Here is a 17141-nt window from a genome sequence, read left to right on the forward strand (position 1 = left end):
TTAGATATTGTATTTCAGATGTTGTACTCTGACAGTATTTTGATAAAAGTACTATTATAGCACTGTTATCCTGTACAGCAACACAAACAACACAAAGGTGAACAAGATAAACATTGACTATTTTGTTAAAACTTAAAAATTACACTGCATTATTGTGCAATTGATCTTTGAATTAAATGTGAAAATCTGTTAAGTAACTGTAGGTTAAAAAAATAAAAAAGTGGATTGGTACCTGTGATAATTCATGATTGCGAAATTATTATTATAGTGAATAGCCTTTATCATTAGTGCTGTCATCAGGGCTGTAGCTGCCATTGATGACACAGAGGTCACATCCTTTAGTTTCTGTGAATGTTGGGGTTTTAATCACCTTTGGAAGAGTTTCCATTGTAGGCACACAAAAAAAAAAAGCTTTGCAAAATGCTTGAAGCTATCTGTGAATGATTATGTTGGAAGATATATTTTGAGAAGAAAACTGATCAGTTAAATGAACAAATGAATGTGAAACAGCTTAAAGATTAAGATTCCATGTAGCCATTCCATTATGGTACTGATGATAGCTGAATATCCTGCTGATTTTCAATATGTAATTAAATTGCTTGTTTTGTCTGACCAACGGCCCAAAATTGGATAATATTCAGTTTACAATCAAGAAAAGCATCAAATCCTCGCACATAACAACCAGGGAAATGTTTTTGTTTTTGTTTTGTTTTTTAATTACTGTAATGATTAGCTATCAAAGCTTGCAAGATATCTGCAAAGAGACACAAAATGCCCACATAGAGACACAAATGATCACAAAGCTACCCAAAATGACAACAAACAGATGTTAAACAAGTGCAAAGAGATGCAAAACCCCCACAAAAAGACACAACAAAACAGCCTGCTTATTATCTTCTTTGTCCGCTTTGGTGTCTTTCTTTCTTTCTTTCTTTCTTTTATTTATTTTTTTTAAACAATTACCCCTTATACATCCATTACCCATACCGCTCATCCTCTGAAGGCTGGAGCCAAACACAGCTGACACTGGGCCAGAGGCGGGGTGCACCTTGAACAGGTCACCAGCCTATTCACACCCATGGACAATTTAGTGTTTCCAATTCCAGCCTAAACTGCATGTCCCGGGACTGTGGACAGGAGCAGCCGGAGGGAACCCACGCAAGCACGGGAAGTACATGCAAACTCCACGGATTCGAACCCGGAACTTTCTTGCTGTGAGGCCACAGTGCACTGACCACTGTAACACCGTGCCGCCCACCACCACCTATAAGTTATATACGTTATACGTGCTGTGTTATTTCGTATTATTATGATGGGGGTTTTCTCTACTACACTGCTTTCCCTTGAGACCCGCGCACTATTTAACAGGAGGTCCACTTCTTTATTCCGCCTGTGCGGATGAATCCACGTGTGAGAAGGCTCTGCTTGTCTGTCAGACTTTGAACCGAGCACTGGCGCTCATCACTGCTAATCTCTGACCGCTGCCTGTCATCAACAACGCTGCTGCTGCTGCTGACACTCATCACCGACCAGCTCAGATATATAGATTAGGATGAACAGTTGCTGAGACAAGCAGGAAACCCGAGGGCAACACCGTAGGGACCGAGCGGATATTAAACGTTAGCCTCGCCGTTTAACGTTCACGTTGCTCGGGGAGTTGCGATGGTCCAGTCAAGGGATATTTTTTTAGCCTTGCTTCTCGTGGGCTGCACAGGTAAGAAATTCTCACATTCAGCTCCGACTCCGCGCTTTTAAGCATTAAGAAATGTTTCGGTCTCCGTCTCCGTGGTTTGAATATACCATCTATTTCCACCCATTTAACAGCGGTCAGGACCGCAGGCTTCCACTCGCCTCTGGTCTTCCCTCTCCCTCCGCCCGCAGGCGCTCTGTTTAGCAGGTGCAGCCGTAACGGTAATGCGACTGCTGCTAATTAGCTTACTGAGGAGATGGGTTTATCTGTTGTTGTTTTTTTTTTAAAGTAAAAACATCCATTTGCTTTTGTGTTAGGTTTGGGTACCATTTTATATGGACACGCTCTCAGTGGGCTACATAACACTGCTCTTTGCGTGACCAGCCTGTACGCTGACTTGGCGTTATTGAACATTAAATAAAATATGATGCACAAGATGAACGGGCTTTAAAATTGTGTTAGTGTGACTGTGCTTGTTATGTGAACGCAAACGTGGCATGGGGATTAAATTTTCCTCCATTTGTAGTCGTGTTGTGATGTTGTGCCGTTGGTCTCTGCTTGGATGGGACGTGCTTGTTGTTGATGGGGGGTGATGCTGGGCTCCCTCTCTATTTGTAGACCCACACATAAATACACACACACACACACACACAGCCTTTCTGGGTTGAGTCACGGTCTTTCAGTTTAAAGGTACACTGTGCAAAATAAAACACGTGGCATTCTGAAATGCACCTGGCAGTGTGTTGCAGGTGTGATGATGGCATAGAGGAGGGGTCGTACATCAAAGGTCTTTCGGGGATAGTGTTGGTTTATTTGGTGTCTGGCACACTGATGCATAGCAAGCACAACTTCTACTCTGAATCATCTGTTATGTAATCTGATGCCACGATAAAGGCTTTGAAATGAGATCCTCTAAGTTGGTAAAACGTGTCGTTATGTAAGTCTAATTGAGGGAGTTTTGTGTAAAATTACATTTTTAAATAACCTTTGCACGCCCCATTTTTTAATTTTATTTTATTAAAAATCAGTAATTTGACATGTGAGGCGCTTATCGTTGGAATAGTACTCACAGCTCCACTCAGGCTCAGAGTTTTCATGGGATAGCCTTTTAATCCTGTATGTACAATCCGATATGTGCAGGGGTGTTTCTCCAGCAAGAGAGGAAAAACGCAGAGGGAGTGGAGCCCTCACTGTGTTGTAATGGTAATGCAATTTGATTTCTCCTGTGTTCAGTGTAGGATTTTATTTAGAAATTTAAATCTTGAGAAATCCTCTCTTGTGCCATAATTGAAAATAAGCATGTGTCTGACGCTTGTGTACAGTTTATTTTGCCATGCATTTGCCACCAGTTACACTTAAACATACCCTTGTAATACAGCATAGGAATTTATAGGCTTCCTGTGAGTAACTGGAGAAAACTTGTTAATTTAATGGAAACGTTAGCTGAGATCAGACAATGACAGAATAAATACTAATAAGCATGTAAGAGAATAAATGCTTTCATGTAGCTCTGGAATAAATTTCCAGAGCTACATGCCTCTGGAAATTCTGTATTCTGTTTGAGAGAGAAAATCTTTTAAAGTTTTTCCATGGTTAGTGATCTTATCAGAACATCTGAAGCTGTAAGAAATTTAGACTGGAATTATATGAAAGAGGTATTCCAAATGATGGTGCTTGTTAATACCGTTATTAACCAATTTTATTGTTTAACCAATGATACTGGACTGTTCAGGATGATAGTGATATTTGACTAAAAAAAATCTGATGATCTATTTGCCAATATTCTTTCCTTCTTTCTTTTTTTTTTAAACATTTAAACAAAAAACACAAACATTTTTAGGATACCAAATTTTTTTCCTTTTCGAGACTTGACTAAATTTCTAAATGCCTTTTGACATTGGGTTGGCATGTCTGCATTGCAGTTTCTTGTTACTATTCAGCCTTACTTTGAATGTTCAGTTATGTCCAATAGAAAGTGGACAGTGTAGCGTTAACATGAAATGGTGAATATTAATTTAAACAGAGCTAACGCTGCATGGTTCTCGATTTTCATTTCATATTTTATCACACTGCCAGTTAACATCCATATTCAGTGTTTTTGTGTTGTTGAGTCATCTCCATTCTGATCTTGCATAGACTGCCTTTAAAAGACTGATGACTTTCTCGCATAACTCAAGCGCCATCATAGAAGCTACAATTAAAATTTTATTTTTTTTGGTATTCTTTTATTGAATCTGCTTTTTGTAGTCTTTGTAATGCTCAACACAAATGTCACAAATTGTACTTTAAAATGTCACTTTTAATCCTTGAGTCCTAATCTTAATCCTAATCTTTCAATAGATGATACAGCGTGGTTGCAGTATTTATGACTGAACTGAGACTGGGGAGGGATTAACCATCTTCCTCTTCTTTTTCCTCTCTGCATGCTCGATGGGCCTGTTGAGCTTCTTGACATAATTATTAATTGATCCTCTTCAGACTGATAACTGGAATATGGCATAATTTCAAGACTGCGTTTCTGACAGGAAATAAAACGTAGCTTTCAGAAATCTAAGCGAGAGAAGTAAAGCAAAGCAGGATGAGATAAGAGATGAGTTCTAAATGTCTCCAACCTGTGGGACTGATGAATGAATTGCAACTCTGCATCCCACCATATGGCTCTTTTGAACAGGAAAATGTGGCTCTAGTTTACAGTAGGATTGTTTCACTTAGCCTGTGTTACATCATCAGTCAGACCATGTGGAAATGATGACGTAGCTCCGTGCTGCTCCATTTACAAAGCAAGATGGAAGCATGGCTCACTGCAGGCTGATTTTCAGAAGCCCCAGACTTCTTTACGTCTGACTTAGCTTTATGAGGATGGAAATCATCACTGCCAACAGCGATGGCTGCAAGTACAACAGCAGATTTCCCTTCCCCCAAAAAAGACGCAGCTAGATTTTAGAAAAATGTCACTTCCCCTTCAGTCTCCTGCATGACCACAGCAAATCAGTTTATCCAGTGACATAGCTCGATTGAGTGCAGAGACCTTTACAATGTGTCCCTGGCCTATAATGAGACGCATAGTATCACGGATCAGCGTGGTCGTACTTTGCGGAGAGGCTACGGTGGAAATGCATGTGGTTAAAGCTGCAGCTAATGTTTATTTTTATTGGTGAATAATCTTTGTAATTTTGGGGGGGGGCTAGTTGATTGATCATTTTTGTCTCTAAAATTACTGAGGACTGTGAAAAATGCCTACCTCAATTTCTCTTTACAAGAGCTGATTCCTTCAAATTGCTTCTTTTGACAACTAGCAACAAAGCCCGTGGGTATTCCATTTGCAGTTCTATAAAACGGAGAAAAGCATCAAATCCTCATATTTGAGAAGCTGAAATCAGCAAATCATTGGCATTTTTGCTTAATACACGTCGCAGACGATTAACTGATTGTCTTTATTGTCAGTTTAATTTTCAGTCAGTCAGTCATTCACTTTTTGAGCACTGCATATGACGATGGCTTAGAAAACAAGTTTGTTGGTATGGGAACCAATGCATCTACCATGATTCTGCACTAATGCCCGTCTGCTGACTTTGATAAACCAAACTGGCCTTTGAGTGTCAAGCAGCATTCTGCAACATTGCGCTAAAGACACATACATAACAGACAAACACATGAATTTGTGAAATACCACCAAAGCAGGTGGAGGGACCAAGTCCAAATCTTTTCACCTCTATTTTCTGTTATTTTTGTTTTGTCTTATCAAATAACTAAACCTGTCGAGAACAGTGAGTCTCCTGACAAGCTACTGCTAAGCTTTAGAGGATGTTTATTGAACCAGAATTTGTTTCAGAATGGAAAGGATGGAAAAACACAACTACTGGACTGGGAGACAATTTCTAGGAAGCAGCTGTCAGCCACGCATGTGTTAGGTCTTTTATCTATTCAGATTAGTAATTTCAACAGATTCATGTGTTATCTGAACTGTGAAATAGTGAAAACAGTGAAATGTCCTTTCCCTATAAATCAGACTGTAGGCTCACTTTTAAATCTCTCCAATCTTTTGCACGTCATTTTAAAAAAGTCTCACAGATGCTAAGGTTTTCTCCCAGTATTAGGAAAGAGAAGCAAGAGAGGCTGTGGTTTTGTTCCAGCCAGCACTACTTGACTCTTTGGTGACGGGAGTAGATCAGACAGATCCAGGTCTGAGGGAGTTGAGAGGAGATGCATTGCCTAAGGACGCTAAAAAGATGACATTACACGTGCACGTGACCCTGTGAAGCACTGTGGGAGGACCATAAACATACTATCCTAAGGGTTTGCTCACAGAAGGGGCACAGGCTGTGGGCTTAGTAGTTGTTTTTTCGGTGATTAGTTTCTGTGGTGGGAGCATCCTTAATGTCATTCCTGTGAGATCTGCGTTATTATATTAGGGATTAATATTAATCAGGTTTAATTTACAGCAATTCACAGCAATCAACAGAGAGACCTGGGAGACGAGGAGCTTGTTGTGTGTCTTGTTACTACTGTGTGTGTGCGCATTGAAAACCTGCATCAGACACATTGTTTTTTTAGCTGAAGATTGGACCTCTACAAGCTTAATACTATGCTTATTTCTCCAAAAATCAAACTCATGCTAAGATCTCAGAGTTTTAGAGAAATTAGAACATAGTGTCCTTGTCATTCATCAAATTACAAAAAAAAAAAAAAAAAGAGGCCAGTGCTGTGAGCACGGGATCCCTGTGGACATGTAACCCTAGATTGGCAAACCTTTAGGCATTAAATGGCTTCACTCCACTTTGAAGCTTTTTCTCTGTGGAACAAAAGGAGCCTATGACAGGGCGTCACAGATTTTGTGACAGTTTTGTAATGTGTCAGTTATCTGCAAGTAATAGGCAGGACTGCTTGACACACTGATTGTATGTTTTAAGCACTCAAGTAACGGTAATACGGCATGAGATGTTCCGATTATGTGTAATGTCTGAGCTGGGTTTATCTTTTATTAAAAGATTTTGGCGTTTGGCGTTTTAGCCATTTAAATGTGGCTGTTTTCTTTCCTGTTATGATTTCCCCTAATCAGTCACCCTCAGCTGTGTAAATGTTTGGTGCACTTGGCAAAATGTATCACCTTTTCTCTCTAGGCTGTTCACTTACAAATAAAGAACGATTTCCCCTTTTGCTTTGGCTGCTATGAACTGAGAGCACCCTCTGGCTCCCTCTCTGTGCTTCTTCGTGTCTTATTTGGCAGTGAGAGAAGCAGGGAAAGGCAGTCACTCCTGTGACCCAAACTAAGTCATCACAGTGTTGTCTGTGGCCCGTGTGGCCTCTGAAAGAGGAAATGAGCTTACAGTCATCTTGTCACTATTCAAGCTGGAAGGAACCATGTCCCAATTTACAAGAGATACAGAGGAGTCTTCTCAACTCAATCTGCTGAAAGCAAGCTTACAGTATGTCTGATTTAAGAAAATGAGTGCGTGTCTCATCTTACCGTATTAAAGCAATATGCTGTTGGCTAGGATTTAGCTCTCAGCTTCTTTTATGTACTGTGAAGGGTAGCGGTGTGTGTGTGTCTCCTCATGCATCCATGCACATCATGGTGCATTCATTATTGAAACACTATAGGATGCATCACCATGCATAGAGCAGGGAAAATTTGGATTGCTATGCCTTAGGCTTTCTTTTTATGCAGCCACCATAGTGTGTCACCCTCTCCAACATTATACTCCTCTATGGCTTAGTCATTGCCTGGCAACTTGGAGATACCACTGTATCACTCAATGTCATGGCATGCATTATTGCTGTTATGAAAAAAAAAAAAAAAATTCCATCATTAAAGAAGTGAAGTGATGCTCATTTAGGGGGAAAAAGCAGTTATTTTTAATCTCTAATTAGATCGCAGTAAGACGGCAGCATCTCCAGGGGAGCAGTAGCAGCTATAGCTGTTTCTGATCCATTCAGCACGCAGGATCCACTTTGAAATGATGGCAGTGATTCCCACAGATAGGCTACACAGCCTGTAGAAGTGTTTGAACAGCAAGTCAAGTATATTTTAACCCATTTAACAATTTTACATGTGAAAAGTTTTGTCTGATCTAATACATAGCAGTGGGAAGCAGTGAATTTGAGTATTTTATATGTAATCTTGCACAGATAACTGCTAACTCTCGATCAAAGGCTCTTTAGTCATAGAAAATTTGCCCACGTATGGAAAGATAATATGTAATAGTCACCTTTTTATAATTGTATTAGCCTACAGCTTCAGGGATCAGTTAAGTTATTCTCAAGTTGATCATATTTTATGGGAACATGTCTCAGTATCAGGATTTTTAGAGGACTGGAAGGAAAAGAAAGTTTAGAAAGTGATATCAGTGGGAATGGGAATTAACCTCATTTCATCCTCATTCAAGCAGAGTAATCTAGAATTATGTAATAGACATGTCCAAAGATAGAAAGAAACCTACATGGCAATATGGCACCACTTTTAATTTTGTATCAACTGTTTCTATAGTATGTTAAATAAGGAATATCTTCTGAGCTCTTTCTAATTAGTAATTATTGCTGTGGTTAGTTTGTCAAACAGAGAGTAGATGACTTTATAATATATACATATACACACACTATTGTTTTTTTTTATTGTCTCAAGAAAATCATAATAATCAGCTGTTCAGAGGTATTGTTGGGTTCTTATAATTCAGATCTGAACATTGCACCAAGGTGGTAATTTTGACACAAGTGAATCTGAGATCTTAACCTCCACTTTGACCTCTTTTATCTGGACAGCACATGCAGACCTGTGGTCATTGATCCCGATGAATAATGAATGAGTAAAGGCAAGCGCATTAGACCATCTCTTACTGACATTTGCCTTGGTACTGCTTGCTCTCTGCAGTGTTTTGAGAAATACTGCTGTTGTTAATGCCCTTGTAACAGATGGCATTGTGACATTAACTTTTTTTTTCCCCGTATTTTCCATTTTTTCCTCATTTTGACAGCAACTCCTCTTCAAACTGAGGTGTACGTAGCTGCTGAATGGAATGTGTTTAGCCACGTATTTCCTCTTAAATACATGGAGTCACGACACCCCCCCCCCCCCCCCCCCCCAACAGAGTAGCTTCACCAGACATCTACCACACATCTACCACAGACCCCATCCCTTTTCATAGACAGACACCCCAACCAATCAGATGTAACCACTAAAGCCTGGGCGTGGAAGGAATTTTGGGAGGCTTTAAAGTATAATTTTAAGATGCTTTCATTGAAGGCGCTGAATTGCCGACATTAACCGGCAAGAATATCTTCAACAGCTGAACCTAGGACTTAGCAGAATTCCTGAACCCTACACAAACACACATACACACACACACATCCAGTGGACAGGAGGTGTAGCTGGAAGATTCGAGGGGATTAGAGTCCATCTCTGAGTCAGAGGTCACTGGAGTAGTACAGTTAACTCCTCAGTGGCAGAGTGGTGGAGGTGGATGTGATTTGTTCTGAAAGGCTGGAGGCCGTTTGGATATTGTTGTTGGGCTTGCTAACGGTGTCCTTGGACGGGCACGCCACCGCCATTTTTGGAATGTTTTCCGGCGACCATGTAATGTGTTGTTTAGACCCTCTTGAAACCTGATTCCAAGGTGCTGGAAATTAGCTCCAGCCTATTGTTGAACCTCAGATTCACCTTTGTGTGGAACAGAAAGGTGATTTTTTTTTTTTTCAAGAGCTCTGATGCAAATACGTCTTTTCACACAACTATGTAATACAATGTATGTTTATATACATTTATTATATTTATAATTATATTAATAATTAACACGCCAGAGAAAACTGTGTTGAGTTTGTGTTACAGTGTTACCTGCAGGGCTGTAATCATGCAGGTGCAACTGACTGAATGTCAGTGCTGACATTAGACTCTGACAAGGTTTGACTTGTCAGCTTTACTGTGTATACCCTTAGACAGGACATCAAGGTGCAGTGTTTGAAGACATGGGCATGTTGTTTTTTGTTTGTTTTTGGCTTCACTGAACTGTGATGTAGTGCAAAGCTGTCAAACTTTGACCAGTTTACAGTTTATCCCTCACCTTTAGTTACAGGCTTTGGTTATTGACTGAAAGGTGGGATTTCTTAGTTTTGATTGACAGATCTCTCAGGCTGTTGCTCTGCATGCTCAACACGCCTTAGTTCCTCTAAAGCTTCGCCACCTTGCACAAATCTGGCTGCAGTAACTGACAAAGATGTTGGTGAATTTAAATCCAGGCTGTGAAATGTCCCTTTGAACCATCTATGAGTGCACCAATGCTCCCTGCTGAAAACCATGAGAGCAGAACAGAACATTTTAGGTGAGCGGGGGGGGGGGGGGGGGGCACACTGGACACTGTACACTCGGTATTTGGAAGAAAAGTGAGAAAAAAAAAAAAATCACAACTACATTATTACATATTTGATTTTATAAATGTGCTCTGTCTACCTGATTTGGCTGACTGAACAAATTACTCTTATAAATTAAAAATGTAATTATCTTAGGTAACACAGTTACAGCAAAAATGATAATCCTTGTTATTAAATATTATGATTATTAATTACAGAATTGCTAATATCATGATCACACGCAGTATGACCTGAACTGTTTAATACAGGTAAAAGCCATAATGCTTCATTGTTTTCATTTACTCAATCTAAATTGATCACAAAGCACTAGGTGTAGATAAAAAGCAGCAGATGAGTTAGAGAAGAATTCTTCACCCCCGAGACAACTGATAGGGCAAATCTCATATTTAATTGAGTAGTCAGGATTGGAGTGAGATTGATTGAAAGACTGATTGAATAAAACAGACAGTCCTTTGGGTTTAAGTCTTTAGAGGCAGTATTGGTAGTGCTACCGGTATAGTAATACTGCCTCTAATTATTGATTACTAAAATCTTAATGAAACCCGTTCCCAGTTAAGAAAGTGTGAAATTGAAAATGAGAACATAAAAAAAGGTTCCAGCGTATCACAAAGGAGCAGAATGAAAATGAAATATCCAAATAAAACGTTATACTACAGTGCCATTTCTCTGAACAGAACTTTTTTTGTGCACTGTATATTTGGTATCTTGTCTGCTTGTCTGTTTCTTGTTCTCTCCCTTCTTCTTTTTTTTTTTTTTTTTTAACCATGTCTCTCACGCTCCTCCTTGAAGGATCTCCTCTCAGTATGACTCATTGACTTCCACTGCCTGAAAGCCGTCGTGCTCTCTTTGCCAGCAGAAGCCGGATATGTCATGAACCCCATTGTGCATCTTTTATATGGAAGCCATAGAGTGCAAAGGCAGATGACAGGCCTTCTGAAGCAAATTAAACATTCTCGCATCACCAGTCCCAGTGACCAGGCCAGTGCGGGGCAAGTTGTTGTGAAAAAAACAAAACACATTTTATAAAGCATTCTTTATTGGTGGAACATTAATAGAAATGCATTGCAAGATGATCTAAAAAAAGAACCCAGAACAGTTACTGTGCTGCATCTATGCTGTTAGCAAACAGTAATCATCCACTGTATTCTCAATGGCACACTGGTGACTTGTGTACATACTCCCACTGGAGATTCCTTCGCAACAACCACCATTAGCAGGGAGAAGGGACATGCCTGTGTAGAGCTGTTTTCTACCTCATGACAGCACATGGCTGCTTTCTCTGCCTGAGTGGCTACAGTAACACAGTTAAAACACATTTTGACTTAACAGGGTCAGGGCAGTGTTTCAGGAGTGGGATGTAAGCCACCATGCTGGAGCTTTATGGATGTTTGACATCAGCTGTTGTGGCATTCTTAGCAGTCGTCTGTCTTACTGTGCTGTTTTGGAAATTGTGTTCACACAGGGTTTCTGGTAGCATGATATAATGGGACATCTGAGTCAATATGAGTTTGAGTGATATATTGCAGCACTTGAACTATTTAGAATTGTTTATTTCCTTCTTCAGAAAATATTAAGACCCCTTCACATTTTGCACACTTTATTGTGTTGTTGATTTAATTTTAAATATATAAAATTGCCATTTTTGCCAGTCAGTGACTGTGGCACTCTAAATTGTGGCCAGGTTTGTTTGTTTGCTTTTCTTAGCCTTGAGGTGTGTCTAAAACTTGACTAGAGTACACCTGTGGTTACTTGAGTTGAGTTGAACATAGCGGCCATTATATCATGCACCAAAAAAAAGTACAAAATAAGCATTTTAATTTTAAATTGGACTGCAGTATCCACAGCATCTGTCCAAATCATGGCATTGTGATGTGTTATGCAAAACATGCAACTCTGTTTTCAAGCTAATTTTCTCATAGAACTTAATTAGAAAATTAGCCTGGAGGAATGCAGTGTTGAAATCCTTTTGCAACTTGAGACCTAATGATTGGAGGGCTCCATTTTGAAGCTGCTGTATTGCCCTAGGTTCTGGATATTTATTCAATGATGAGGTGACACATTTTCCCACAATGCTAGCATGCTGTGAGCTGAGGCAACCGTGGTTGGTTTGCTAGTGTCTCAAAGAGATCTTGTTTAAATAACCAGAGGAGAGGTGTTGCCCTAAACAAGTGACAAACACACAGAGGTGAAATTCATGCTGTTTATTTAAACCGAATAATTGCGCCAAGGTTTTTAAGTCAGTCTGTTCATGTGAACCTATTGTAGTCTGAGACTGTGTGTCTGTTGCCATCAGGAGACTTGCACCTGCAGAGAACTATCTGCAGACTGGTAAGGATGAAAAAAGTGCAGCCACAGGCTACCTCTTCACTTTGAGTTGCAGTAATAAAATTCCTGGGTTAGACATGAAATCAGAGGTGGAGTGAAATAATGTGTTTTCACAGAGACATTACACATATGACCTCCCAAAGGAGACTCCACACTTGTTGCAAATTGAATGTGATGGCTTGATTAAATATTAGTGGTTTTAAAACTGCTGTTATACTTTTTTTTGCAATTTTGTTCATGAATGATTGTAGAAAAATGGTAATGTCGGGGATTCAGTTATGTCAAGGTCAAACTGTTGTTTCAGAAATTTTAATACAGACTGATTTCTTAACTTCCTGTGACTTTTTAGGGCCTTGTTTTGTGGTAAATGTCTGTCCTTCAGAGAAATAATACATTCAAGTGGGAACTGGACACGTGTCAGATAAAAGACCATTCTAAAGATTTAAATTTAAAAATGTTTCCTGTCATATCTCTATCAAAAAAAAAATCCACCAAAAAAGAAAACATAATAAAATTAAGATCTGGATAACAAACCAGAATGGTCTTCATTTTTCCTGTAATAGTTATTGATTAGTTTTATGTTGATCGATTAATTGACTAATTATCGCAGCTCTACTTACATAATTGTACTACCTTATGTTGCTTATGATATTGCCTCTTTATCAATCTGTGTTTTAGACCTTATGTACAGATGGAAGATAAATGAAAACTTGCACTGAATGAACCCTGGCAGACTTGAATTTCTGAATTCTAGATTTCACAAGTGTTTTGCTCCTGGCAGATTTATTCCAGCTCACAGGATTTGTGACAGAACGCTCAATGAACTGTAGCTCAAACATGCAGTGCATATTGCCCTGGCCCTACCTCAGACTGAATAAATTTGAAGTGATCTGTAACATCAGCTGGCTTGGCTGTTTGTTATTATCTGAAGGTCAAAACTAAACTAAAAGACCATCAATAACCATCAATATCTAGAGATCATCTTGAACTGGGATCACACCACCCGTGATGCCCGTCATAAACATCCTGACCGATGAGTACTCAGTAGTGATTACTACATTATTACATGAGTACCCATGGGTCAGACCACACCCTGCTTAGAACTCATGTACATACCTGTTTTGTGACAGCATCTTGCACAGTTATGATATCGAGGTGATAAAATCTGTCATCACACACACACACAGACAAACACCTGCCAAATTACTCAAAACTGTCTCTGGGGTAGTTTCCGCTACAGTAGGTGTCTCCAGGACCACATTTTGCCATGATGACACACACACACACACAGACTCAAAAGCTGCAAACAGTACCAGCCATGGTGTCGCGGCTGATAACAAATCATGGCCATTGCAGTGATTACGTGGAAATGGATATGCATATCATCAGCATGTGTACCTTATTTTCTGCTATCAAGGTGTATTTACTGGAAAAACCATTAAAGATATACATGACCCTCAAATCCATGTATGCCCACAGGTAATGAAATCAGTCCAGGCCACTTAGCTGAAACTGTCGTGTATTAAATGTGTAATGAGCAGGCAAAATCAGAAAAAAGGCATTGCCCCACTCTAATTCATCACAGCTCTGTTTTTAAGTGCCCAGATTAATGGCGATAGTCTTCTCTCTCTCTGTAGATGTCTCCGGAGATTCTAGCCCAGAGAAATAAAGTAGTCAACTCTCTGGAGGCTAGCCCTGTCCCAGTGTCTATTTTTACAGTCCAGCCTCTGATTGGCCAACAAGGTGTGTGTGTGTGGAAGCTCATGTTGTGTCATAAGGTGCCTCTGTGCCATCTGTCGCCCTCAGTGGAGCTGTTGTGAAGACAGACCACGCCTAGTCAGTCTGTCTCAGAGAATGCAAAACACAACCTTGGGCTTTCCTTGCTCTTTTGCACTGACAGCTATATCAGGGACATGAGAGGAGTGCAGGATCCAGCTTCACAATTGGTGTTTTTAATCAAACCAAAACAGGGTTTTCCTAGTGAAAGTCTTCTTTTGTTGTTCTTTCAAGCAGCTAACTATGTGCCGCAGCTAACTTCAATACTAAATATTTCTGTGTGCATAGGACATGTTGCGAGAGGAAAACCTGACATTCTGTGCTAACAGTAAACATGAACAGATTTACTTAGCAGGTGTAGTAACAGGTTGTTTATGAGTCATTGCTCGTCTGGTCAGAGTATGAATTTGTTGTCTCACCAGAAGTGCTAAATGATTGAATCACAACATTTGTGTTATGGCTGAGTGAAAGATAACACAAAGCAGGAAAACTTCTTATGGTCGACTGACTATGACTTACCTTGGATGCCCTTCTGCTTAAACCTTATCCTCCTCAAGCCTCACGTACAGTACATTGGATATTTTGCACACATTGGCAACCCACCTGCCAGGGTTTCCTTTGGGTGCTGTGGTTTTTCTCTCCACAATTCAAAGACTCCATTTTGTAAACACTAAATTGCCCATAGATGTGTGCATCTGAATCTGAGGTGTTTCTTCGCCTACTCACAAAAATGCCAAACCGAACATTATCGATATGCGCAGCAGGCTGCACAGTTTTATCTTAAAAAGAAAGAGATAAAAGAAAAAAAGAAAAACTTTACTGCCATTAAGCATCCTCATCTAGCCTCTGATTAATTGGCAACTGGAAAAATTTTGGAAGCGCATAGCACTGTTGCTTAAGAATGCAAATGGCTGGCTGTTATGGCTTAGCACAATTAGATGTGGCATGGATTAATGAGGTACATCACGGATGGCCTTGAATAACACGGATGTGCTACTGGAGTACCAAGCATGCCCTTGTCAGAAAGGCATTTCCCACCGATCAAGGAAATCTGACGTTCTTTATTGAAAGTCTTTGACATGAAGAGTCTGAGAAGAGAATTTAAAACATGACCCTGAGTACAAATAGCAAAAGCAATATGCTGTTAACGTGATAAATCTGGCAAAGATAATCACAGAATTTGAAATCGGACCATTTTTATGAGTATTTCCAGCTACACATACATTCGGCTCCGTACTCTTAAGAGTTTTCTTGATGTGAATGTGGTTAGCAATGTTGCTTTATAGTAAAAAGCCTAGAGTTTTTTTTGTTCTGCCACTGGATTTCCTCTGGGTTTCCAACCCCAAAGACATGAACATTAGTTATTAGGATACTCCTGCTTTCGCCCCTGAATAGTGTGCTGCCCTCAGAAATGCAGCTGTTTCCAGGCACGGTAATGGGGTTGCCCAGTCTTCCTAAATAGATAGGATGGGTCACATTCAAAGGACAAATTACCACACAGGGACTTCTAAAGTATTTCTAATTTTAAATAGGATAAAACAAATGAGCTCCTTAGTGGAGCATAGATGACTCTTGTTTTACGATCAAAGGGTTTTATTCTGATATGCGTAGCAAGAGGCTGATTTTCCTGCAGGGAGATGCTCTGCACGTACACGTCAGAAAGATGAGCTGGACTGAAGGCATTTCAGTGGCGGTCGTCTGGTTAGTTAGATGGCAAGAGATCCTATGTATATGTAGCAAATATGCAGCACATTCCTCAGTCTGTGAGGTGGGATTAGTGGGTTAATTTCTTTACAGGGAAACTGGCCACCTGCACACAATGAGCACTTGGTTATTATTTTGGTGTTTTTAAATTACATCTGACTTAAATAATAGTCTCAGTATTCAGCTTGGGTTGTTGTGTGCTTCTCTAATTATTCCTTAAACTAGCAGAAGAGAAAATGTATAAAAATAAAATGGTAAAATGCATGTCATACACAGACCAAAACTGAAGTAATGCTTTTCTTTAAAGTCAAGTCAAGTCCTCTACAAAGCACTGTAAAACAAAACACTTGTACACTGGCATCAGAAGAGCCCAACATGTATAATTTTCCTTTACTTGCTATGCAAGGTGATATCAATATTAAATGAGAATCAAAAAAATCGTTCACCTGTATTAGAGTTTCACTGATCATACAGAGGACGTCACCTTCTACAGTACTCCTCAGGGTTGCTCTTTCATTGTTTCACAATTTATCTGTTTGATGAGACTGAGCTGTAACAGCCTGCTTGTTTTCAGTGCTGTTTCATCATCTGTATTAAGTCAGGAACATTGTGAAAAATTCAATAAAGAGATGAGACTTAATGGGACTTGGTCACTTACTTCTAAAATGGATCTTTTCTTACTCTTGGTCTTTTCTCTCTGTTTCTATCATTCTGTCTCTTTGTATGTGATTATCTTTAAACCGGTGTTAGTTTGGATAACCATTCGGCCAACTGGGAAATAACAGTTGAGCAGTTTTTTGTCGAGCCAGCGTAAGAGGCAGTTATTCTGAAGGCTGTCTGATGCACAGCCACTGTTTTGCTTTGATTTGATTGGCTCACGGTTAGAGAAAGTGTACGGTGGTCAGCAGGGACATAATCTGAGGACAGGAAAGGACCAGCTGAGGCATCATCATCTTGGCCGTCATGGTGGGTGACCCTTGTTTATTTACTGGCAATGACAAATTTTACTGGCATTTGATACTTGGCAGGTGTTAATTTCAGACTCTGTTAGTATGGGAGGCGGGACATCAGTATGTGATTGACTGCTGGTGGGTGATGTCCAAATGCTCAACTGCAGCCAACTGTTTCCATGCCAGCGAGGGAGGGGAAAGAAATGGCCATGGTGAAAATTGTCCAACATTTCTCCAGTCAGGATAGGTTTGGGCTTCTGTCGACTGGTTTCTCTGCCTGGTATCAACGCGTTCATGCTATTATCTTCCTTAGCTCTGTAACCTTGATGGAGACA

At 39.9% G+C, this 17141-nt stretch overlaps 1 protein-coding gene across 5 annotated transcripts in view; it reads left to right on the top strand.

Annotated features, from left to right (window-relative positions):
- Nucleotides 1-1495: 1495 nt before the first annotated feature.
- The window catches only part of ncam1b (neural cell adhesion molecule 1b), a 63471-nt gene continuing 47825 nt past the window's right edge, over nt 1496-17141 (top strand). For all 5 annotated transcript variants that reach the window (XM_041047019.1, XM_041047024.1, XM_041047021.1 and 2 more), the window contains exon 1: nt 1496-1714. In XM_041047019.1, the coding sequence (XP_040902953.1) occupies nt 1663-1714 (52 nt within the window). In that variant the 5' untranslated portion in view covers nt 1496-1662. The remainder of the gene's footprint in view (nt 1715-17141) is intronic.

Source organism: Toxotes jaculatrix, chromosome 9, assembly GCF_017976425.1.
Source record: "Toxotes jaculatrix isolate fToxJac2 chromosome 9, fToxJac2.pri, whole genome shotgun sequence".
NCBI lineage: Eukaryota > Metazoa > Chordata > Actinopteri > Toxotidae > Toxotes > Toxotes jaculatrix.